Source organism: Carcharhinus amblyrhynchos, chromosome 19, assembly GCF_965287045.1.
Source record: "Carcharhinus amblyrhynchos chromosome 19, sCarAmb.v2.hapA, whole genome shotgun sequence".
Classification (NCBI taxonomy): Eukaryota; Metazoa; Chordata; class Chondrichthyes; order Carcharhiniformes; family Carcharhinidae; genus Carcharhinus; species Carcharhinus amblyrhynchos.
Genome location: NC_137342.1, coordinates 219,688 through 241,848, shown reverse-complemented (window position 1 = coordinate 241,848; position 22,161 = coordinate 219,688). Strand labels below are relative to the sequence as shown.

Genomic DNA, 22,161 nt, shown 5'->3' with positions numbered 1-22,161 from the left:
GTGTCCCACCATTTACTTTGTATGTTCTACCTTTGTTTGTTGTGGAATCACATTTAATATTGAATACTGTTTTGAGTTTACGAACACGGGCTATTTGGATACTGCCTGTATCTTGCCCGTAGCAAACAGTGGAAAGGACATGGTGTTTGATATGATCTGCCAATCTGGAGGGTTTCCTCCAGGTGCTCCAGTTTCCTTCCACAGTCCAAAGATGTGCAGGTTAGATGGATTGGCCATGCTAAATTGCCCGTCAGTGTCCAAAGACATGTAGGTAAGGTCGATTAGCCATGGTAAATATCCAGTGTTATGGAGATAGGGTGGAGGAGAGGGCCTGGGTGGGGTGCTCTTTTGGTGAGTGGGTGAAGACTTTATTTGCCAGATGGCCTCTTTCTGTATTGTTGGGATTTTACGATTCCTTGGGACATTTTGGCCTACATACCCAGCATCACACTGGCACTGTAATTTGTATACCACAATATCTTCTTGTAAGATAGGCAGATGTCCTTTTGGCTTAACAGCATCCTGTTAGTAGCAAATACCACTCATGTTACCACTGCATAGTAGCAGCATGAAACAGCCAGCTTTACCTGTTGCTCAAATAAAGATACCATGTCCAACCAGGGTAATCTGAGAATGACTGAGTACTTATCACAAGTGACAGCAGTCGACCTGCCTATCAATAGCAATGCTTGGCAGTTAACTATTCATCACCAGCATTCTCCATGGCAATGCTTCTACCAGTGAGAGTCCACTTACCAACCAGTCAGCACTTTCTTCTTATGTAGTATTAATTTGTTGTCGGCCTGCCATTGGTTTTCTCGTGAACTGTCGCAATGATTGCAAGATGAAAAGCTTCAGCAAAGAAACCCTTCTTTTCAGTAATACTTATGACGATGGGCATGGTAGCACAGTGGTTAGCACTGTTGCTTCACAGCTCCAGGGATCTGGGTTCGATTCCCGGCTTGGGTCACTGTCTCTGTGGAGTTTGCACATTCTCCGCGTGTCTGCGTGGGTTTCCTCCGGGTGCTCCAGTTTCCTCCCACAGTCCGAAGATGTGCGGGTTAGGTTGATTGGCCATGCTAAAAAATTGCCCCTAAGAGTCCTGGGATGCATAGGTTAGAGGGATTAATGAGTATAATATGTGGGGATATGGGGGTAGGGCCTGGGTGAGATTGTGTTCAGTGCAGACTCAATGGGCCGAAGGGCCTCTTTCTGCACTGTAAGGTTCTAGATTCAATGATGCTGAGTTACTTCACTAACAGAAAAGTTAGCTCCATGCTGAATTTTCTAAAAATTCTTACACATAATTATCTACAATGGAAAACTTTAGATCCAACATCAGTGAAATCAACAACTGAATTGCACATAATACTCACTTAATTCTAAACTACAGCTCATCTATAAAAGTTTTGCAAAATTCCAATTCTTGATGCAATATATTCTACATTTCCAAGAGATTAAGAACAGAAAAATATATTTTCATGCTAAATGCCCTGGAATATTCTTTTTGTCATTTTTACCCAAAGCTTTGAAGTGATCCACAGCAATTCATAATGCTACTTTGCTTACCAATCTCTAATTACCGGACAAATGAACGTTCAGCTCAACCACTTCAGCGGACAACAATGAAATGTGGACAGGAATCAAATAAATGATGGCCAGATATGGCTGCTGTGTTGCCTCTCTTGTAAGTCACTAGCCAAACAGATGGATGTTTAACCACAATCTGGCAACATTCACGACCGGATTAAGTTAGATCAATTTCACACTTTGGCATTGAGTGATTTGAACACCTCATCTTTGAGCTGTATCAGGTCCACTGCATTACTGTATTCAACAAATTATGTCATTTCCAATGTATTACCTCATTTACAACCCTGGCAAAACGCTGGAGGGTAGAAATCACTTCATCGTCCCCTTTACTCAAGGCGAAGTCCTAAAAATGACAAAGGATTTTAGATTTAGATATATAGCTCTTGAATGATATTGTTTTTGCAAAATTTCTATTTCTTGTACTCTTCTGAAGGCATCAGCAACTGAAGTCCAGTTCCAGGCACACCAGATGTCTTTCAGTACCTTGTCTAACTGGCCATTTAACACAAGTATCATTAATGGGGCTAATTTCTTTTCCATCAATATCTAATTTTAACGAAACGGTAGGCAGTAATATAAGGAGTTTCTCTTCACTTGGTATTTTCATCAAACTGCAAGCCCTACTGACAATCACTAAAGTGATCAGGTGGGAAGATGTTGTCATGTCAGCAGGATGACATGCTTGATTCTTGTCCTTACACATCTGTCCAGTTACATGTGGGTGTCAGGGACAGTCAGGAGTGGGAATGCTATATTATGTTCCAATTCTTAGCCCAGTGTTAATGAGATCAACTGTGGCCTTTCTACTGCTGGCCCACTATTCCAGCACAGTACAGTATTCAAACATCTGGCTTTTGTGGGGCTCTCTGACACACCGCTTTTACCTAGTGAATCAGCAAGTTGGGATTACTCAGGCAGTTCAATTAGGGAACGGAATAAAAATTACTAATGCCATTTTAATTTAAGGTCTAAGTCTAAGCTGAAAAATACTTTCATGTTAGAAACATATGGTGTAGTTCCAATGGCATCCTTTTGTAACCATTTGTGTACATATGCATCCAAAGCAAAAACCAGAATAAACATTTCAGTTAGGTTCATGAATTCCATATGCATGCAGTGTCTTTTTGTCCTGCAAAGGTATTACTGTCTGATGAAGATAGGATTATAGATTTGCTAGTCAAACAAATTTGTTTGGAGAAGTTCCTAGGCCTTTTCGCTAAGACCAAGTGTAGTATTGACATGCTGTGCTTGGTTGAAGTCATTAGGTTACATTTCAGCTTCATTTGAAGCAATTTTTAAAAGCAGTATCTCAGCCTTTTGGCTAAGATGCAAATGAGATCAAGCCTTGGAAGAGGCCTACTCCAATCAGCTTGGGCCATGTAGATCAAGCCCAAGACAGGAGGTGAGAGCCCTGTCTTGTCAGCTTGGATCGGGAATGTCTCAACTTGTTGAGACTCTGAATTGGACTTGATTTGATTGAATTGAAATAAAAACAAAAAAGAGAAACTGAGTTTTTGCAGAGAAATTGGCTTAAAAATCTGCTCTTTGAGAAGACAGTTTGTATGGACATAAGAAATAGGAGCAGGAGTAGGCCATCTAGCCCTTCGAGCCTGCCCCGCCATTCAATAAGATCATGGCTGATCTGTCGTGGCTCAGTTCCACCTTCCCGCCCTCTCCCCATAACCCTTAATCCCCTCTCTTATCAAAAACCCATCAACCCGCGTCTTAAAAATATTTAGCGAGGCAGCCTCCACCACTTCAACGGGCAGAGAATTCCAGAGATTCACCACCCTTTGAGTGAAGAAGTTCCTCCTCAACTCCGTTCTAAACCGCCTCCCCTTTATCTTGAGGCTGTGCCCCCTAGTCCTACTGTCTTTTTTGAGCGGGAAGAGTCTCTCCACCTCTATCCTATCCATCCCATTCATCATCTTATACGTCTCAATGAGATCTCCCCTCATTCTTCTAAACTCCGACGAGTACAAGCCTAGTTTATTCAGCCTCTCCTCATAGCTCACCCCCTCAACTCCGGTATCAGCCTAGTAAACCTCCTCTGCACTCCCTCCAAGGCCAAAATATCCTTGCGTAAATACGGCGCCCAAAACTGCACACAGTACTCCAGTTGCGGCCTCACCAATGCCCTATACAGCTGCAGCAAGACCTCCCTACTTTTATATTCAATCCCCTTCGCTATGAAGGCCAGCATCCCATTCGCCTTCCTGACCACCTGCTGCATCTGCAAGCTGGGTTTTTGCGACTCATGCACAAGAACCCCGAGGTCCCTCTGCACCGTCGCATGCTGCAGTTTTTCGCCATGTAAGTAATAGTCCTTCCTACCATTATTCCTACCAAAGTGGACCACCTCACACTTGCCAACATTAAATTCCAATTGCCATTTCCTGGCCCATTCGCCCAGCCTATCTAGATCCTTCTGCAGACTCTCCACACCCTCTGCACAATTTGCCGTTCCCCCAATCTTGGTGTCATCAGCAAATTTCGACACCCTACACTCGGTTCCGTCTTCCAGATCATCTATATAAATGGTAAAAAGCTGAGGCCCCAGCACCGACCCCTGGGGCACTCCACTAGGACTAACCTTTGAAGATGGCTTCATCAACAGATATTGTTGGGCAAATGGGAAGTATTGTCACCTGGGGGTGGCTAGATATGTATTTAACTACATACCCAGTATATATGTACTAGATACGTTATATATCTAGTTCCTGATAATCCAACTGTTAATCACGCAGGTCCAGAAGTGTTAGAAAAACTTGCTATTCAAGATGTGTCACTATTGGACATTTTGGGCCCAATTTTACCATCAGGTTGCGATCGTTTTCGGGCACGAAAACTTGCTAAAGTCAGACATGAGGGAGTAGTGTGAACCATAACCATCTCTGTACCCGTTTCCCCCTTTACCAAGTGCCTAAAACGGCCGCGATCGAGAATACGCCTGAAATGGGTGCAATGGCAATTTAAATATATTTGAATGTATTTAAATGAATTCATGGACTGGACGCCTGACTTCATCAGCACTTCCCCCTTTACCACTGTGTTCGCCAATTGGGAATTGGCATGAATCAGACGTACTCAATAAAAGTCCAATTCAGGTGCTCCATCAGTGAGGAGGTAAGTATATAGCATCCAATGGCTCTCTGCTACTCACGGATGTCCTGTTGTTGCAGCCATTTTCTGTCTAGAGTTGGTGGTGGCTCTGTGAGGTTGGGGGGGGGGGGGGGGGGGGGGGTGCAAGGAGCAGGGAGGTGGGAGGCTGTTGCTCTGCAAGTTCTCTGATGTCTGACTTGCAGTACGGACCCTAGTCTCAGCACTGACCTCAGGTCTTGTGGTGCTGCTGGGTCCTAGTGCACTCAGCACACCTCCAGTTGAAGGATGTGCACAAAGCCCTTGTAAATTGCACTGCTGCCCCTTCTCAACTTTACAAGGAGCTGTGATTGTGGGGAGCATGTGGCTGGGGGAATTGGGGGGGCTGTGATTGTGGGGAGATTGTGGCTGGGGGAATTGGGGGGGGGGGTTGTGATTGTGGGGAGCATGTGGCTGGGGGAATTGGGGGGGCTGTGATTGTGGGGAGATTGTGGCTGGGGGAATTGGGGGATATGGACAGCGATTATTGATGTGATAGGGGTAAGCAACATTCCATAACCTCTACATGTGGTCCTCTCCATCTCCCCTCTCCCCTTTCAGACTGACAACATGGCTTTTTTCTGTGCAGCCAATAGATCTGTCCTTGTGGTTGTTGCTGGAGCTGAGAAGGAAAAGCACAGAGGAATTGCAGGCATAGGAGGCCCGGGCCTTAAGACTTCCAGGACCAGAGGGAGACAACCACCAGAGGCAGGAGGTAGCTGCCATACACCCCGAGGGGGTGGTGTAGGAGGAGGAAGCAGAGACCTCGGCAGTTCCACGCATGAGGGTCCTTTGAGCAGATGTTAGACACTGTGTGCTGCCGATGTCTGACTCGGAAAGGAGGCCGTGCAGCACCTGTGCAACCTATTGCAGGACCTGGAACCTAGAGGTACCTAGACTCTAGTGGCTGTCAAATTGACAGCCGTTCTAAACCTCCGGGGCCTGGAAAGAACCAGCTGCACACAGAGTCTGTGGCATCTCCCAATTTGCCGTGCACACCTGCGTGAGGCAGGTTACTGAAGCCCTGTATGCCCGGGCTGGCCAGTTCAGCAACTTTAACCTGGACCTGACACAGCAGGAAGCCCAGGCTGAAGGGTTCGCAGCCATTGTGGGGATGCCAATCGTGCAGAGGGCGGTCGACTGCACACACATTGCCCTCAAGGCCTCCCTACAGAATCCACAAAGATTTGTAAAGAGGAAGAGGTTCCACTCCCTGAATGTTCAGCTAGTATGCCATGACCATAATATGACCATCATGCATGTCTGTGCCAGACATCCAGACAGCGTGCATGACAGCTTCACTGTCAGGAGCTCAGACATTCCGGAGGCATTCGGGAAGCCTAGGCTACGAGGTTGGCTCCTGGGTGATATGAGTTACCCACTTTGGACATGGCTGATGATGCCTACGCGGAGGCCTGTGTCTGAGATGGAGACCTGCCATAATGAGGCTCATGTAGTCACCTGCTCGATAGTGGCGAGGTGCATTGGGCTCCTCAAGCTGTGATTCCGGTGCCTGGATCGATCTGGCAGGGCCCTCCAATACAGCCCAGTGATATGTTCCCACATAGAGGTCGTGTGCTGTGCCTTGCACAATCCGGCTCTGCAGTGAGGTGACCTCTTGGGGGAGGAGGAGGACATGGAGGCTGACCGACCAGCCATCACTGGGGAGCATGACCAGCAGGAGGAGGAAGAAGAGGAGGAAGAGCATGCCGAAGAACACCATCCAGGTGTTGGAGGGCTGACAGCCCAAATGAAGCATGCGAGGGCAGTCAGGGAGGCCCCAGTAACCAGGCGGTTCACTCACTAGGAGTTTGTGTCGGTGGGTTCTGCTCTCTCCACCACACCCCTCCCAAATTCCTTTTATTATCTGCACATTGTTACACCAGAGTGGTGGGCCTGGGTATTCTGTGTTAGTGAGTTTTTTGGCAGGCAGGAGGGTGATGATGTCCATTATGATGATGCCCTGGTGCAAACTTGTCTGATCCTACCTGAGCTCTGCATGAACACTGGCACCTGCGCCCATGTCTGTGTAGTGGATTAGGGGTCTGAAACCCCCATTCAGGCCCTGGCGAGACTGGAGTAGGGAACAGAAGGGAATTGCTTCTGGAGAATCAATGCCTTTTCTCGGTAACACATTAAGGGGTTTCCCCCAACTGACATCAACAAAAGGCATCCCTCAAGTGATCATCAATGGAAGATGATTCATAATTGAGACAAATTAGTTCCAGGTGGGTGGTGAAAAAACATTTATTTACGATAAAAGGTGTTTAAATAAGACGTTCTAACATAAAAACTTGTGAACAGAAAATGTTAAGGTGCTTAAATATCTTTCTAACTAATGCAACCCTTCACCCGTGCCATCTCAGTGCAACTACAACTTCCTAACTTTATGTGGCCTACAATTACGTCCCACTGACTCCCCAGAATGTATACTGGAGGTGGAGGGGGCCAGTTCCCTACCTCACCCCGTGGCCTGTGATGCGCATGGCAGATGTTCTCTGGAGGCCCTGGACCTTGAGGGACCTGCCCTGCATCCAGGTATCTGGGATGTTTCCATCACACCTTCTTCATCCCACTGCCCCTGAGATGCCCCGGTCTCGGGAAGAAGGTGTAGCCACAGTCACAGTCGCCTGGCTGGAAGGCCCCAGCATGGACTCGAGCCCTTCCTCCTCCCTTAGGGTTCCTGTAGGCCCCTGGGTCACTCCATGGGATGGCAGTACTTCTGCAGTGAGCTCCAGAAGTTCCAGCATCACGTAGCACTGCCAGTCCTGGAGGACCACCTGCGTCCTACCCATGGTGGTCATGCCCTCTGTGATGGCCACTTGAGTCGGGGGCCACCTCTCAATGACCACAGCACGTGCCCTCTGAGACTGGGCCTCATTCTGCAACCCTTCAGCCATGACCCTCTGAGACTGGGCCTCGTTCTCAGTGGCTGCTGCCATAGCCTGCTTTGTCTCAACACTGTCCCACTGGGTCTCCTGCAAGCTTTCGAGCTTCTCAGCTATGGGCCGCAGAATCTTGAGAAGCCTGTTCAGTCCCTCAGCTGTGGCTTGCTGTGACTCAGCCATCGCTTGGAGCCTGTCACTCATGGTGAGGATCCCGTCTCAGGCTTTCCACTGCAGATGCCTTGCAGTGTTTGCCTGGGAAGCAAGACAAGCAATAGCTGGTCCACCTAAAAGCTTTGGGGCTCCTCCCAACAGCCTCGCAGTTGGTCCAGTGTGGCCGTCAGCCCTTCCTGTATTCCCTAGCTCTGTTACTGCATCTCCAACAGCTGAGGGAGAAGTGACTGCAGAGGACCAGCATGTAGCCTGGGGCCAGCTGAGTCCTCGCCTCCAGCAGGCCTCCATGTGCCAGAGGCCTCGGATGTTTCCTCCTCCACTCAATGTACATCATCATATGTGTCATGCCCACCAGAGCGTGACCCAAAAGCCTCACGACTAACTGGACCCATTGATGTGTCAGTATCTGGGGTGGTGAGTTGTGAGATGGTAGCTGATGCCAAAACGGTGCCACCCTTGGAGGTTCCTTCACCACATCTTCCCAGGACTCATCCAAGCTGTCTGGACCAGGAGGGGCGGGAGCTGTAGCAGGGCCTGTAGTCCAGCAACACAGGACACAAGGTTAAATGCAAAGGAGGGAGGAGAATCCAGGATGCCAAACACTTGGTTCACATTTCTCCATTGAACATAGAACAAAGATCCAAGAAAATTACATTTCAGGAACAGGCCTTTCAGCCTTCCAAGTCTGTTGCAACCAGGCTACCCATCTGATTTGTAACCCCTTACTCTTCCGTTGACCATATGGCTCTATTCCCATCCCACTCACATAGCTGTAGAGATGCCTCTTAAAGATCACTATCGTATCTGCATTTACTACCTCCACCGGCAGCGAGTTCCAGATACACACAACCCTCTCTGTGCAAATAAACATCTCCTTTAAACTTTGCCCCTCGCACCCGGAACTCATGCCCCTGAGAAGTTGCCTCAAAGTGAGTGTAGGATTGACAGGTGCTCACACCGTGACGACAGCCCGACCATGTTGTCGCCGACAGCCCACATCTCCCCTTCTCTGGAGAACTCCAGCGCCCGCTCCTCAACAGGGGTGAGGACCCGGAGGTCTGGCTCACCACCCCATCTTCGCCCTCACGGGTGTGATGCTTGGTCTTTTCATGTGGAGACAGAAGGAGCCATGAGAGAAATGGTGGCATGACTCCTGCAGAGTATCAGGTGATGGCCCTTAGAAAACGAGCAGTGGGGTTCACTGGAGGAAAGAAAGGAGATACTTGGGCAGCCTCCCCAGATCACCCTCAGAGAATCGGAGGGCTGATCGTGCACATATTTTGTGCAGGAATGCCTGCCTGCCTGTCCATTCTTGAGTTTTTAATGGAACTGTCCCTTGTTATGTTCTATAGATGAAGTGGTGAATGCGGGCTCACTTTTAACATCTAAGAAAAACTTGGACAGGTACATGGATGAAAGGGGTGTGGAGGGATATGGTCCGGATGCAGGTCAGTGGGGCTAGGCAGTAAAATGGTTCGGCACAGACAAGAAGGACTAAAAGGCCTGTTTCTGTGCTGTAATGTTCTATGGTTAGAGCAGATCAGTTGCAGGCAGTTTGGCAGAGCATTCCAGCAAGTTCCATGCAGTTTGCTTGTTAGCACTGAGAGGAAGGCAAGTGAACACTTGCAGATAATCTGGGGGAGTGTCACAGTTGGTGGATGAGTGTCTCAATGATTGGGACAGGGGAGAGATAGGGAGGTGTCACACAGCCATCGGAGTCCAGAGGAGGTGGTGGCCTTGAGTGGGGAGGGTCCGGGATGGGAGTAAACAACAAAGAACAAAGAACAACCCAGCACGGGAAACAGGCCCTTCGGCCCAACAAGCCCGCGCCGCCGCATCACCCTACACCTATTCTACCCTGCATGTCTACGAATGGAACCCCTAACTTGGCCAGATTCAGGGGAGAATAGTGTCAATTTGGTAAAACCAATCAGCCTAAGAGCACATCTTTGGGGTGTGGGAGGAAACCGGAGCGCCCGGAGGAAACCCACGCAACCACAGGGAGAATGCGCAAACTCCCACAGACACAGGCCCAAATCCATGTATCTGCATGGGAGTGAGGGGGATCACCCTGCCTGACATCTGTAGGATGGAAGGGGGAGGGTGGATCTCTCTACCTATGATGAGTGAGGGGAAGGGGGGGGGGGGTCCACTGCCACTCTGCTTGAGATGAGTGAGGAGGAAGAGGGGTCTGCTGCCACTCTGCCTGGGATGAGTGAGGGGAGAAGGGGGGTTGTCCACTACCACTCTGCCTGAGATTGTTGGGGGAAAGGGAGGAGGGGGCCATGATCAGTCTGGGTTGGGGGGATAAGGGAGTCAGTAATGTCATGAGAGTAGGGCAAAGTTTGTAGGGGCCAGGGGGAGACATCATCCAGCCCAAACACAATGTGGTAGGGGAGCAGCATTCTATCATTTTTTTTTGGTGAGTATGCTGATCGGAGCGGCAGGGTTTCAAGCATGATAAGCCCCGCCCACAGGCTTGCGCAGCACAGTTCAGAATCGCTGATATCTTTTCAGGCAGAGTGTGTATAGGGGCGCCGGAGAACGGGTCTGAAGGTCAGATCTGAAACACTCCCAGATTCAAGTCTGCCCAGCACTTAGAATCAAAATGGTAAAATCAGGCCCTTTGTGTAAACTTGAGCTGCACTACAAACCCAAGCTGGTACAGATTCCAAAACCTATCAGCTTTGATCAAGGAATCAATTACCCAATAAGAACATTGGAGATAAAGGCAAATTATGTGGATGCTGGAATCTGAAACATAAACAAAAAATGCTGGAAAATTTCAGCAGATCTGACAGGTCTGACATGAAAATCGAGCTAATGTTTCGAGTCTGGATGACTCTTTGTAAGAGCACTGGAGAGTCTAATATAGTTTTCAAAAAGCTGTCCATTGTAATTTTGGAGAATTTCAAGAGACAGCATGAGAGGTCTAGATTAGCATTGAGTTTAAAAAGTAAATAAATTTGAAATAAATTGCTGACATTTCCAAAGTTAACACTTCAACATAACTTAGCAAGCAGCACTGTGCATAGACATGGTGGTGCGTGATTTGAGAGAGAGAAGTTAAAGTTAACAGCTGCCAGTCATCTACTAATGTAAGTAAGCTGTTGCTGAGAAGGCTCCAATGATGACAGTATAATATGACCAATTGTTGTTCCAATCTTGAGAACAGAATTGTCCATTTGTGAAGGCAGAGTGCCACACCTGCAAGAAGAAGGATCATCTTGCAAAGATATGTTGAAAGAAGGTAAAAACAGAAAATAAGATCATAAGAAATAGGAGCAGGAGTAGGCCATCTAGCCCTTCGAGCCTGCTCCGCCATTCAATAAGATCATGGTTGATCTGAGGTGGATCAGTTCCACTTTCCCGCTTTCTCCCCATAACCCTTAAGAAAATGCTGGTTGAAACAATTGGCAGTCACTGGCTATGGTTGTCGAGCAGCAACAGGTCAATGAAGAGTTGGTTGAGACTGTTATGGTCTGAAGCACAAGCATGTCTGGTGGAAATTCACAGAGCATCATGCTCCAAGTAGTGTTGGATGGAGCTCTGGTAAACATGGAGGTTGAGACTACTGCATTAATTAGCCCGATTCCCGAATTGCTACGTAGGCAGCCATCAACTTTACAATTTTCAAGTTATGATGAACAGCACTTATGTTTACAAATTGACAACCTGTCTTGACTTTACAACTTCAGTTTCAATTTTACCATCACATACCAGCACATTTATAAGTAAACATCAATATTCCATGCCACCCATCTGTTTGACTGAGCTGATCTTTATTAGGTTGGAAATTAGTGTTTTATTTTAAGTTTTTTGTCTCAACTGTTACAATCTTAAAGCACTCGTGTTGTATTTATTATGCGCTCAGTCTCTCAAAATTCAAGATTAAACAGATAACTAAGAGATCAAATGAGTTAATTATATCTCCCAAACTGAGGAATTTGTGCTAAGGCATGCAGACATCAACAGTTGCCTCAATGACTTGACAAGGCAAGAGTTGAGAGCATTTTGCACTCCGTGGTGTTCCACAAATGATTTCTGGCCTTGGTTCAGGAACCAGTCCCCCAGTTATACCACTGTTCTTATGGGAAAATTGATCTTACAATTCAACTTACAATGTGGTTTTCAGGAACCAATGTGTCCAAGACTGCCTGTACTGTGAAAAATTGACTCAGCATCAGTCAGATAAATTCTGCATAGAATTACAAAGTTATAGAGGGGAGAAGATTCCAATGAAGTGTTTGCTCCTTGTATATGACGGGAACAATATGGAAAATTGACCATTATTGTGGCCAAGGATGAAAATCCAACTTTGTCAGAAAGAAATTGGTTAGTAGCACTAAGTTAAACTGGAACACCCTTTCATGTATAAAAGCGAAATTCACAACACATGATGGATCACCAAGTACCCACAGGTTTTCAGTGAAACTGACAAATCAATTCAAGGACACAAGGCCAACATAAAGGTAAAATACTGCTGAAATCTGAAAAAGCAGAAAATGCTGGAAAATCTCAGCAGGTCTGATAGTATCTGTGGAGGGAGAATAGAGCTAACGTTTCAGGTCTGGATGACCCTTTATCAGATCCACTGAGATTTTCCAGCATTTGATGTTTTTGTATAAAACCAGCATATGGGTTCAGCGGAACATAAGGTCAGTTTATTGCAGGCCTCGTTCAGTACCCTATGCTCAGAAGGAGATCTGTATCGCAAGCACTGGAGACCGAGAACATTCTCTCCAAGTTAGAACAACGTAATTGGCCTCCCCCCATTGTGATAGGACCAAACTAGATGGTAGTGTAAGAATAGGTGGTGGTTATAAAGTAACCCGTAAATCAGTGTAATCCACCTGATAGCATTCTCCGTGTTTGGCAAAGTATCAGGAACCACATTTTTTCAAAGTTAAATCTGACAAATGCCTATCTGCAATTTGAGTTAGATGATGAATCAAAGTCACACCTGACTATTAAAACATACATGGGTCAATTTCAGTTTCGTACGCTGCCATGTAGTGTTTCTTCAGTCCCCAGAATTTACTAAGGAGTGATTAACCAAAATTTGCAAAGAAGTTGTGTGCTATTTGAATAACATAGTTATTTCAGCTCCAAACAGACAGAGCCACAATGGCAAATTGAAGAGGATGCTCCAAAGTTTGGAAAAACGTCGAATGTGGGAAAAGGCACACACACAGGAAATGTTATTTGGGTCACAGGTAAATTGTGCCTCACTCAGTGTCAGCTGAAAGAACAATCTCAATGGGCAGTGAAGCACTGCCATTTGTTAATGTGTCTGTGCGTGCAGCCCCCATTGAATTATACTCATCACCCTTTACAGTTAATCAGTTAGCAACCTCTTATTGAGATGATCCATTTACTCAGATTGGGATTACTACTTTAAACACTTAAGTTTTTAACTGAATTTTTCTGCTCTTAAACAAATCTATTGCACAGCTCAAGCTGCTTTAAAAAGCCACGAAAGAAGTATTAAACTAAAAACCCACACCATGTTCTCACCTGTTTCTCATATGCAAGAAGTTGTTTGGATAACTGCTGTGTTGCAATACTCATTTCATTCTGCAAAAACAAAAAGTACGCACATGAGGAACTTTCTGCAGTGTAAATACAATATAATAGATTATCTCAGAGGATTTGTGAAGTGCCTCAGCACCCCATAACCTGCAGTCAACAATTTTATTGATGCAGAAGGCAAACTCCAAAATTTCAGGGAGAGTAATGTAAGACTTTCATCAGTAAGACTTTCCAAACAATAATACAGTGCAGCCCTGTTGTAATGCGATGGTTGGGGTCCATAAAATGTTATCACGAATGTTATTGGGGTTGTGCTAAATCACGAAACTGGAAACAGCAAAAAAAAAATGACATCATATCGCGTCATATCTGATTTCGCGCTAAATCGGGGCATGTAAAATCGGGGTTCCGCTGTACTAATTGTATTTGGTCATACATTTCTACAACTAACAGAACAGTTGCACGTAGTCTTCATTCTTCTATGAATATAATGTAACACCACAGAAGAAACTGCACCATCCTTCAGTGAAAGCTCAAATGCACTGTTCTTTAGCATTACATGTTGGCATCAGGCGCTTGTTGCCTCAGAGTGAATCGCACTCTCTTGCTCTTGCCATGCAAAAACAAGTCACATGCATTTCAGAGGAATAATTAATTAAAATAGATAAATGTATTTTTATGGCATCAATATACAATCATTTCCCTTAATTGAAAGAATTGGAAATCAGATGTTTCAACATTTATGACCAGCAGTGTGCCTCAGGAATCAGTGCTGGGCCCACTGTTATTTATCATTTATATTAATGATTTGGAAGAGAATATGGGGAGCGTGGTTAGTAAGTTTGTAGATGACACTAGGATTGGTGGCATAGTGGACAGTGAGGAAGGTTATCTCCAATTGCAACAGGGTCTTTATCAATTGGGGCCAGTGAGCTGATGAATGGCAGATGGAGTTTAATTTAGATAAATGCAAAGTGATGCATTTTGGTAGACTGAACTAGGGCAGGACTGACTCAGTTAATGGTGAGGCGTTGGGAAGAGTTACAGAACAAAGAGATCTAGGGGTACATGTTCATAGCTTTTTGTAAGTGGAGTTACAGGTGGACAGAGTGGTGAAGAAGGCATTCGGCATGCTTGGTTTCATCGGTCAGAACATTGAATATCGGAATTGGGACATCTTGTTAAAGTTGTACAAGACATTGTTAAGGCCACACTTGGACTACTCTGTGCAATTCTGGTCACCCTATTATAGAAAGGAATTAAACTAGAAAGAGTGCAGAAAAGATTTACTAGGATGCTACCGGGGCATGATGGATTGAGTTATAAGGAGAGGCTGGATAGCCTGGGACTTTTTTTTAAATAGAGGTCTACAAAATAATGAGGGGTTTAGACAAGGTAGATGGTCAATATCTTTTCCCAAATGTAGGGGGGTCTAAAACTAGAGGGCACAGGTTTAAGGTGAGAGGGGAGAGATACAAAAATGTCCAGTTTTTTTCACACAGAGGATGTCTGGAACAAGCTGCCAGAGGTAGTAGTAGAGGCAGGTAACAATTTTATCTTTTAAAAAGCATTTAGATAGTTACAAGGGTACGATGGGTATAGAGGGATATGGGCCAACTGGGATTAGCTTAGGGGTTTCAAAAAAAAAGGGCGGCATGGACAAGTTGGGCCAAAGGGCCCGTTTTCCATGCTGTAAACCTCTATGACTCTATGATTTATACATGAATTGAAATGAATGGATAATTTGTTTCTCTTTTTTGGATGCAGGAAATGGGAGGAATGGGTCATTCAAACCTCAAACCTGCTCCACCATTCAATAAGATCATGGGGGCAATGCAGCACAGCGGGCCAGGAGACTCAAGCAGAGGCCGTTTAACGAGCTCCCCGCTGATGTCTCAGCTTCCGCGAGTCTCCGGCAGCTGGGTTTCTGGCACCATCAGTTCTATGTCAGAAGTCTGCATGGAGCTGTGTAATTTATGTAAATGATTATGTAAATATACTTAACAGCCCAGGACAAAAGTCTCCAAGCCCCCTAGCCTCCCCACCGCCAAGAATATTTCAATCCAGCAGGGTTTACAATAGCTCCCCACTTGTGGGGAGCTGGTGGCCTGCCTGACCCTGCTGGAGTGGAGCAGGGCCATCGAGACTGCCCAGGAAGTCGGGGGTGAGGGAGGGGGTCCCCCTCGGCATTGCCATTAGGTGGGTATGGGTCCTGTTGCCACACTGAATATGGATCGTGAACAGAGGGAGGGAGGCCAGTGATTGGGGCTGACCATTGGGGTCGGGTGGGGTTCAGCCTCTTGGTGGTGGTGGTGGTCGAGGCCAGCCTGGACATGTTTGGGGGAAATCGAGCTGGCTAACAATCGGGAGACTGGCAGAGTGGGGCTACAGTGCATGTGCCGATCTCATACTGACAGATCAGCGCATACCTCGTGGCCTGCTCAGCGCTATGCTGTCGGCCTCTCCAGCAGGAACACGCTCTGCCCCCTAACCTGAATGCAGTGCACAAAGTGTGAGAAATTCATTTTGAAACTCTATCTGAAAAAAACAGCGGGATTTGCTCCAGTGTCTACACAAATTCAACACTTAGAAAATTTTTGGGAGAATCGTTGCCTCGACTTTTTATTATCACAAGTAGGCTTACATTAACACTGCAATGAAGTTACTGTGAAAATCCCCTAGTCACCACACTCTGGCACCTGTTTGGGTACACTGAAGGAGAAGTTAGCATGGCCAATGCACCTAACCAGCATGTCTTTGGGACTGTGGGAGGAAACCAGAGCATCCTGGGAAAACCCATGCAAACACGGGGTGAGTGTGCAAACTCGATGGGCTGAAGGGCCTCTTTCTGCACTGTAGGGTTCTATGATTCTATGAACTCCACATAGACAGTGACCCAAGCCGAAAATTGAACCCAGGTCCCTCGCGCTGTAAGACAGCAGTGCTAACCACTGTGTGACTGATCTGTTTGTGGCTTAACTCCACTTTCCTGTCTGCGCTACATAAGCCTGCAAACACTTTGAGATCTGTCTTACACAGCTTTGAATATGAACACTGACCAGCCTCCACTGCTCGTTTGGGAAGTTTTACAACTCAGGAAAATTCTTCCTCACCTCTGTCTTAAATGGGAAACCCCTTCTTTTTAAACTGTGTCTTCTAGATTCTTTCATTTGATTTGATTTATTATTGTCACATGTATTAGTATACCGTGAAATTGTATATTGTTTCTTGTGCGCTATACAGACAAGGAAACGAGAGTGTGCAGAATGTAGTGTTACAGTCATAACTAGGCTGTAGAGAAAGATCAATGCAAGGTAGATCCATTCAAAAGTGAGATGGCAGCAGGGAAGAAGCTGTTCTTGAGTCGGTTGATACGTGAACTCTTGACTTTTGTACTTTTTCCCGATGGAAGAGAGAATGCCCGGGCTGTGTGGGGTCCTTAATTATGCTGGGTGCTTTTCCGAAGCAGCGGGAAGTGTAGATAGAGTCAACGGATGGGAGGTTGGTTTGCATGATGGATTGGGCTATATTCACAACCTTTTGTAGTTTCTTGCAGTCTTGGGCAGAGCAGGAGCCCATACCCAAGCTGTGATACAACAAAGGATACTTTCTATGGTGCATCTGTAAAAGTTGGTGAGAGTCATAGCTGACGTGCCAAATGTCCTTTGATTTCTGAGAAAGTAGAGGCATTGGTGGGCTTTCTTAACTATAATGTCAGCATGGGGGGGTCCAGCTCAGGTTGTTGGTGATCTGGACACCTAAAAACTTGAAGCTCTTGACCTTTTCTACTTCATCCCCATTGATGTTGACACGGGCATGTTCTCACTGAGCTTTCTGAAGTCAATGACGATCTCCTTCACTTTGTTGACACCGAGGGACAGATTATTATCGCCGCACCATTTCACCAGGTTCTCTATCTCACTCCTCTACTCTGTCTCGTCATTGTTTGAGATTCGACCCACTACGGTGGTGTCATCAGCAAACTCTGAGGAGAAACATCCCTGACAAGCCTCCTCAAAATTTTGTTACGAGAAGATTACCTCATCCTTCTAAACACCAACAATTACAGGCTCAATCCATTCAATCTTTCCACATTCCCTCATCCTCAGAATCAGCATTGGGAAGCTTCTCTGAACTACTTCCAATACAAATATATCTTTCCTTAAGCTAACCAAACCGTTTACAGTAATCTGGGTGTGGTCTCACCAATGTACAGCTGTAGCAAGACTTTGATTATTTTTATACTCAATTCCGTCTGCAATAAAGGTGACCATTTTGTTCCTTGCTTTACCTGCTTGTTGACTTTTTATGATTCATGTACAAGGAAGCCCAGGTCCCTCTATACTACAGCATTCTTCAGTCTCTCCTTTTAAATAATATTCTCTTTTCCTATTCTTCTTGCCAGGTGGGCAAGCACACACTTTCCCATATATATAATCCATCTGCCAAATATTTGTCCACTTACTCAACATATCTACATATGTTTACATTCCCTGACATAAATTGGCCCATGAATAACCTCACGATGCTCCACTTCTCCGGCTTCCACCCAAATCACATTAAAGAAGCCATCCCCAACGGACAAGCCCTCCATATACACAGGATCTGCTCAGATGAGGAGAATCGCAACAGACACCTACAGACTCTGAAAGATGCCCTCGTAAGAACACAATATGGCGCTCAACTCAAAGATTGACACTTCCGATGCGCCACAGTGAAAAACTGCACCGACCTCCTCAGAAGACAAAAACAGGACACGGTGGACAGAGTACCCTTCGTCATCCAGTATTTCTGGAGAAGCTACGACATCGTCTCTGGAGTCTTCAACCTGTCATCGATGAAGATGAACGTCTCGCCAAAATCATCCTCACTCTCCCACTACTTGCCTTTAAACAACCACACAACGTCAAACAGACCATAGTACACAGCATACTACCCAGCCTTCAGGAGAACAGTGACCACAAGACCACACAATCTTGCCACAGCAACCTCTGCAAGATGCGCTGGATCATCGACACGGATGCCATCAGCTCACATGAGAACACTATCCACCAGGTACACGGTACATACTCTTGTGACTCGGCCAACATTGTCTACCTGATACGCTGCAGGAAAGGATGTCCTGAGGCATGGTACATTGGGGAGATGCTACGACAATGGATGAATGGACACCACTTGACAATAACCAGGCAGGAGTGTTCCTGTTGGGGTATCACTTCAGCAGTCACGGCGTTCAGCCTCTGATCTTTGGGTAAGCGTTCTCCAAGGCAGCCTTCATGACACACGACAATGCAGAATCACGGAGCAGAAACTGATTGCCAAGTTTTGCACACACGAGGATGGCCTCGACCGGGATCTTGGGTTCATATCACACTATCTGTAACTGCCATGACTTGCCTGGACTTGCAAAATCTCACTAATTGTCCTGGCTGGAGACAATACACATCTCTTTAACCTGTGCTTAACCCTCTCTCCACTCACATTGCCTGCACCTGGACAGACTTAATTACCTGTTCAGGCTTGCATTCCACCCATTATCTTGTAGTTGAATTTGTGTCTATATATTCCCTGTTTGTGAACCAAATCCTGCACTCATAAGGTAAGAACATAAGAAATAGGAGCAGGAGTAGTCCATCTAGCCCTTCGAGCCTGCCGCGCCATTCAATAAGATCATGGCTGAAGTGGATCAGTTTCACTTTCCCACTTTCTCCCCATAACCCTTAATTCCCTTGCCTACCAAAAACCTATCTACCCGTGACTTAAATATATTTAGCGAGGTAGCCTCCACCACTTCAACAGGCAGAGAATTCCAGAAATTCACCACCCTTTGAGTGAAGAAGTTCCTCCTCAACTCTGATCTAAACTGCCCCCAACCCCCACTATCTTGAGGCTGCGCCCTCTAGTCCTGCTATCTTTTCTAAGCCGGAAGAATCTCTCTACCTCTACCCTATCCATCCCCTTCATTACCTATAAGATCCCCCCTCATCCTTCTAAACTCCAACGAGTACAGACCCAGTCTATTTAGTCTCTCTTCAAAGGCCAACCCCCTCATCTCCACTCACCTGATGAAGAGGCAGCGCTCCAAAAACTCATGCAACCAAATAAACCTGTTGGACGTTAACCTGATGTTGTGAGACTACTTACAGTGCCTATCCCAGTCCAATGCTGACAACTCCATATCATGACATAAATTGGAATAGTCTTAGTATAAAAGGTTTAGAAGGTATGGATTTCTTGAAATGTATCCAGGAGTGTGTTTCGTATCAGTATGTAGAAGGCCCAAGGAATGGAACAGGTTCTCAGGAATGAAGTCGGTTTTGTGAAGGGTAGGTCGTGCTTCACAAACCTTCAGTTTTTTGAAAACGTGACCAAAGAGGTGGACAAGGGTAAGGCAGTTGACGTGGTGTATATGGATTTTAGCAAAGCGTTTGAAAAGGTTCCCCATGGTAGGCTACTGCAGAAAATGCAGATGCATGGGATTGAGGGTGATTTAGCAGTTTGGATCAGGCATTGGCTAGCTGATAGAAGACAGAGGGTGGTGGCTGATGAGAAATATTCAACCTGGAGTTCAGTTACAAGTGGTGTACCTCAGGGATCTCCCTGTTTAAGATTAAAAAAACTCAAACTCCCAGACTACTCCGCAGCCCACTTTCCCAGTTAAAAAAACACTTTTGAAAGGAAAAAAGTGCTCCAAAAGGTTGGTCATGGCAAGAATTAATTCCAGACTCCCGGACTGCCTGGAGCCACTACAGTTTGCCTACTGCCAAAATAGGTGCACAGCGGATGCCATTTCTCTGGCCCTGCACTCAACTCTGGAACACCAACGCATTCCAACAAGGACATCTATGTCAGACTCATTTTTATTGACTACAGCTCAGCCTTCAACACCATCATTCCTACAAACCTCATGAATAATGGTAGGAAGGACTATTACTTAAGTGGCGAAAAACTGCGGCAGGCGACGGTGCAGAGGGACCTCGGGGTCCTTGTGCATGAGTCGCAGAAACCCAGCTTGCAGGTGCAGCAGGTGGTCAGGAAGGCAAATGGGATGCTGGCCTTCATAGCAAGGGGGATTGAATATAAAAGTAGGGAGGTCTTGCTGCGGCTGTATAGGGCATTGGTGAGGCCGCAGCTGGAGTACTGTGTGCAGTTTTGGGCGCCGTACTTACGCAAGGATATTTTGGCCTTGGAGGGAGTGCACAGGAGGTTTACTAGGCTGATGCCGGAGTTGAGGGGGTTGAGCTATGAGGAGAGGCTGAATAAATTAGGCTTGTACTCGTTAGAGTTTAGAAGAATGAGGGGAGATCTCATCGAGACATATAAGATGATGAATGGGATGGATAGGATAGAGGTGGAGAGACTCTTCCCGCTCAGAAAGGACAGTAGGACTAGGGGGCACAGCCTCAAGATAAAGGGGAGGGCGGTTTAGAACGGAGTTGAGGAGGAACTTATTCACTCAAAGGGTGGTGAATCTCTGGAATTCTCTGCCCGTTGAAGTGGTGGGGGCTACCTCACTAAATATTTTTAAGACGCGGGTTGATGGGTTTTTGATAAGAGAGGGGATTAAGGGTTATGGGGAGAGGGCGGGAATGTGGAACTGAGCCACGACAGATCAGCCATGATCTTACTGAATGGCGGGGCAGGCTCGAAGGGCTAGATGGCCTACTCCTGCTCCTATTTCTTACGTTCTTATGCATTGTTCAAATTCTGTGGCCTGGGCCTCAGCTCCTCCCTCTGCGACTGATTCTGAACTTCTGAAACCACAGACCACAGTCAATAAGGATAAGCAACAACACCTCCTCCATGATCATCCTGAGCACCGGTGCCCTACAAGGTTGTGTTCTCAGCCACCTACTATACTCCTTATACACATATGACTGTATGGCCAAATTCCCCTCCAATTCAATTTTCAAATTTGCCAACGACACTGGGTCGAATCTCAAACAATGATGAGACAGAAAAAAATTTTTAAAAAGTTATTTATTAGTCATATGTAAGGCTCACATTAACACTGCAATTGAGTTACTGTGAAATTCCCGTAGTTGCCACAGTTTGGCGCCTGTTTGGGTCAATGCACGTAATCAGCACATCTTTCAGTCTTCACCCTTCATCGTCCAGTACTCCCTGGAGCAGAGAAGCGACGACATCTTCTCCTTCAACATGTCATCGACGAAGACGAACATCTCGCCAAGGCCATCCCCACACCTGCCTAGTTGCCTTCAAACAACTGCACAAGCTCAAACAGACCATTGTTCACAGCAAACTACCCAGCCTTCAGGAGAACAGTGACCACGACACCACACAACCCTGCCACAGCAACCTCTGCAAGACGTGCTGCATCATTGACATGAACGCCATAATTTTACGTGAGAACACCATCCACCAGGTACATGGTACATACTCTTGTGACTCGGCCAAAGTTGTCTATCTGATACACTGCAGGAAAGGATGTCCCGAAGCATTGGTGAGACCATGGAGATGCTATGACAACGGACAATGCATGGGAGGCTGGTTTGCATGATGGATTAGGCTACATTCTTGACCTTTTGTAGTTCCTTGCAGGTTTGGGCAGAGCAGGAGCCAGACCAAGCTGTGATACAACCAGAAAGAATGCTTTCTATGGTGCATCTGTAAAAGTTGGTGAGATTCGAAGCTAACAAATTTCCTTAGTCTTCTGAGAAAGTAGAGGCATTGGTGGGCTTTCTTAACTATGGTGTCAGCATAGGGGGACCAGGACAGGTTGTTGGTGATCTGGACACCGAAAAACTTGAAGCTCTCGACCAATTCTACTTTGTCCCGTTGATGTAGACAGGAACATGTTCTCCACTACACTTCCTAA

At 46.2% G+C, this 22,161-nt stretch overlaps 1 protein-coding gene across 3 annotated transcripts in view; it reads right to left on the bottom strand.

Annotated features, from left to right (window-relative positions):
- The window catches only part of appl2 (adaptor protein, phosphotyrosine interaction, PH domain and leucine zipper containing 2), a 161,325-nt gene that overhangs the window by 120,896 nt on the left and 18,268 nt on the right, over window positions 1-22,161 (bottom strand). For all 3 annotated transcript variants that reach the window (XM_080207115.1, XM_080207116.1, XM_080207117.1), the window contains exons 3-4: window positions 13,308-13,367; window positions 1,865-1,936 (exon numbers count right to left, since the gene is read on the bottom strand). In XM_080207115.1, coding sequence (XP_080063241.1) covers window positions 1,865-1,936; window positions 13,308-13,367 — 132 coding nt within the window. The remainder of the gene's footprint in view (window positions 1-1,864; window positions 1,937-13,307; window positions 13,368-22,161) is intronic.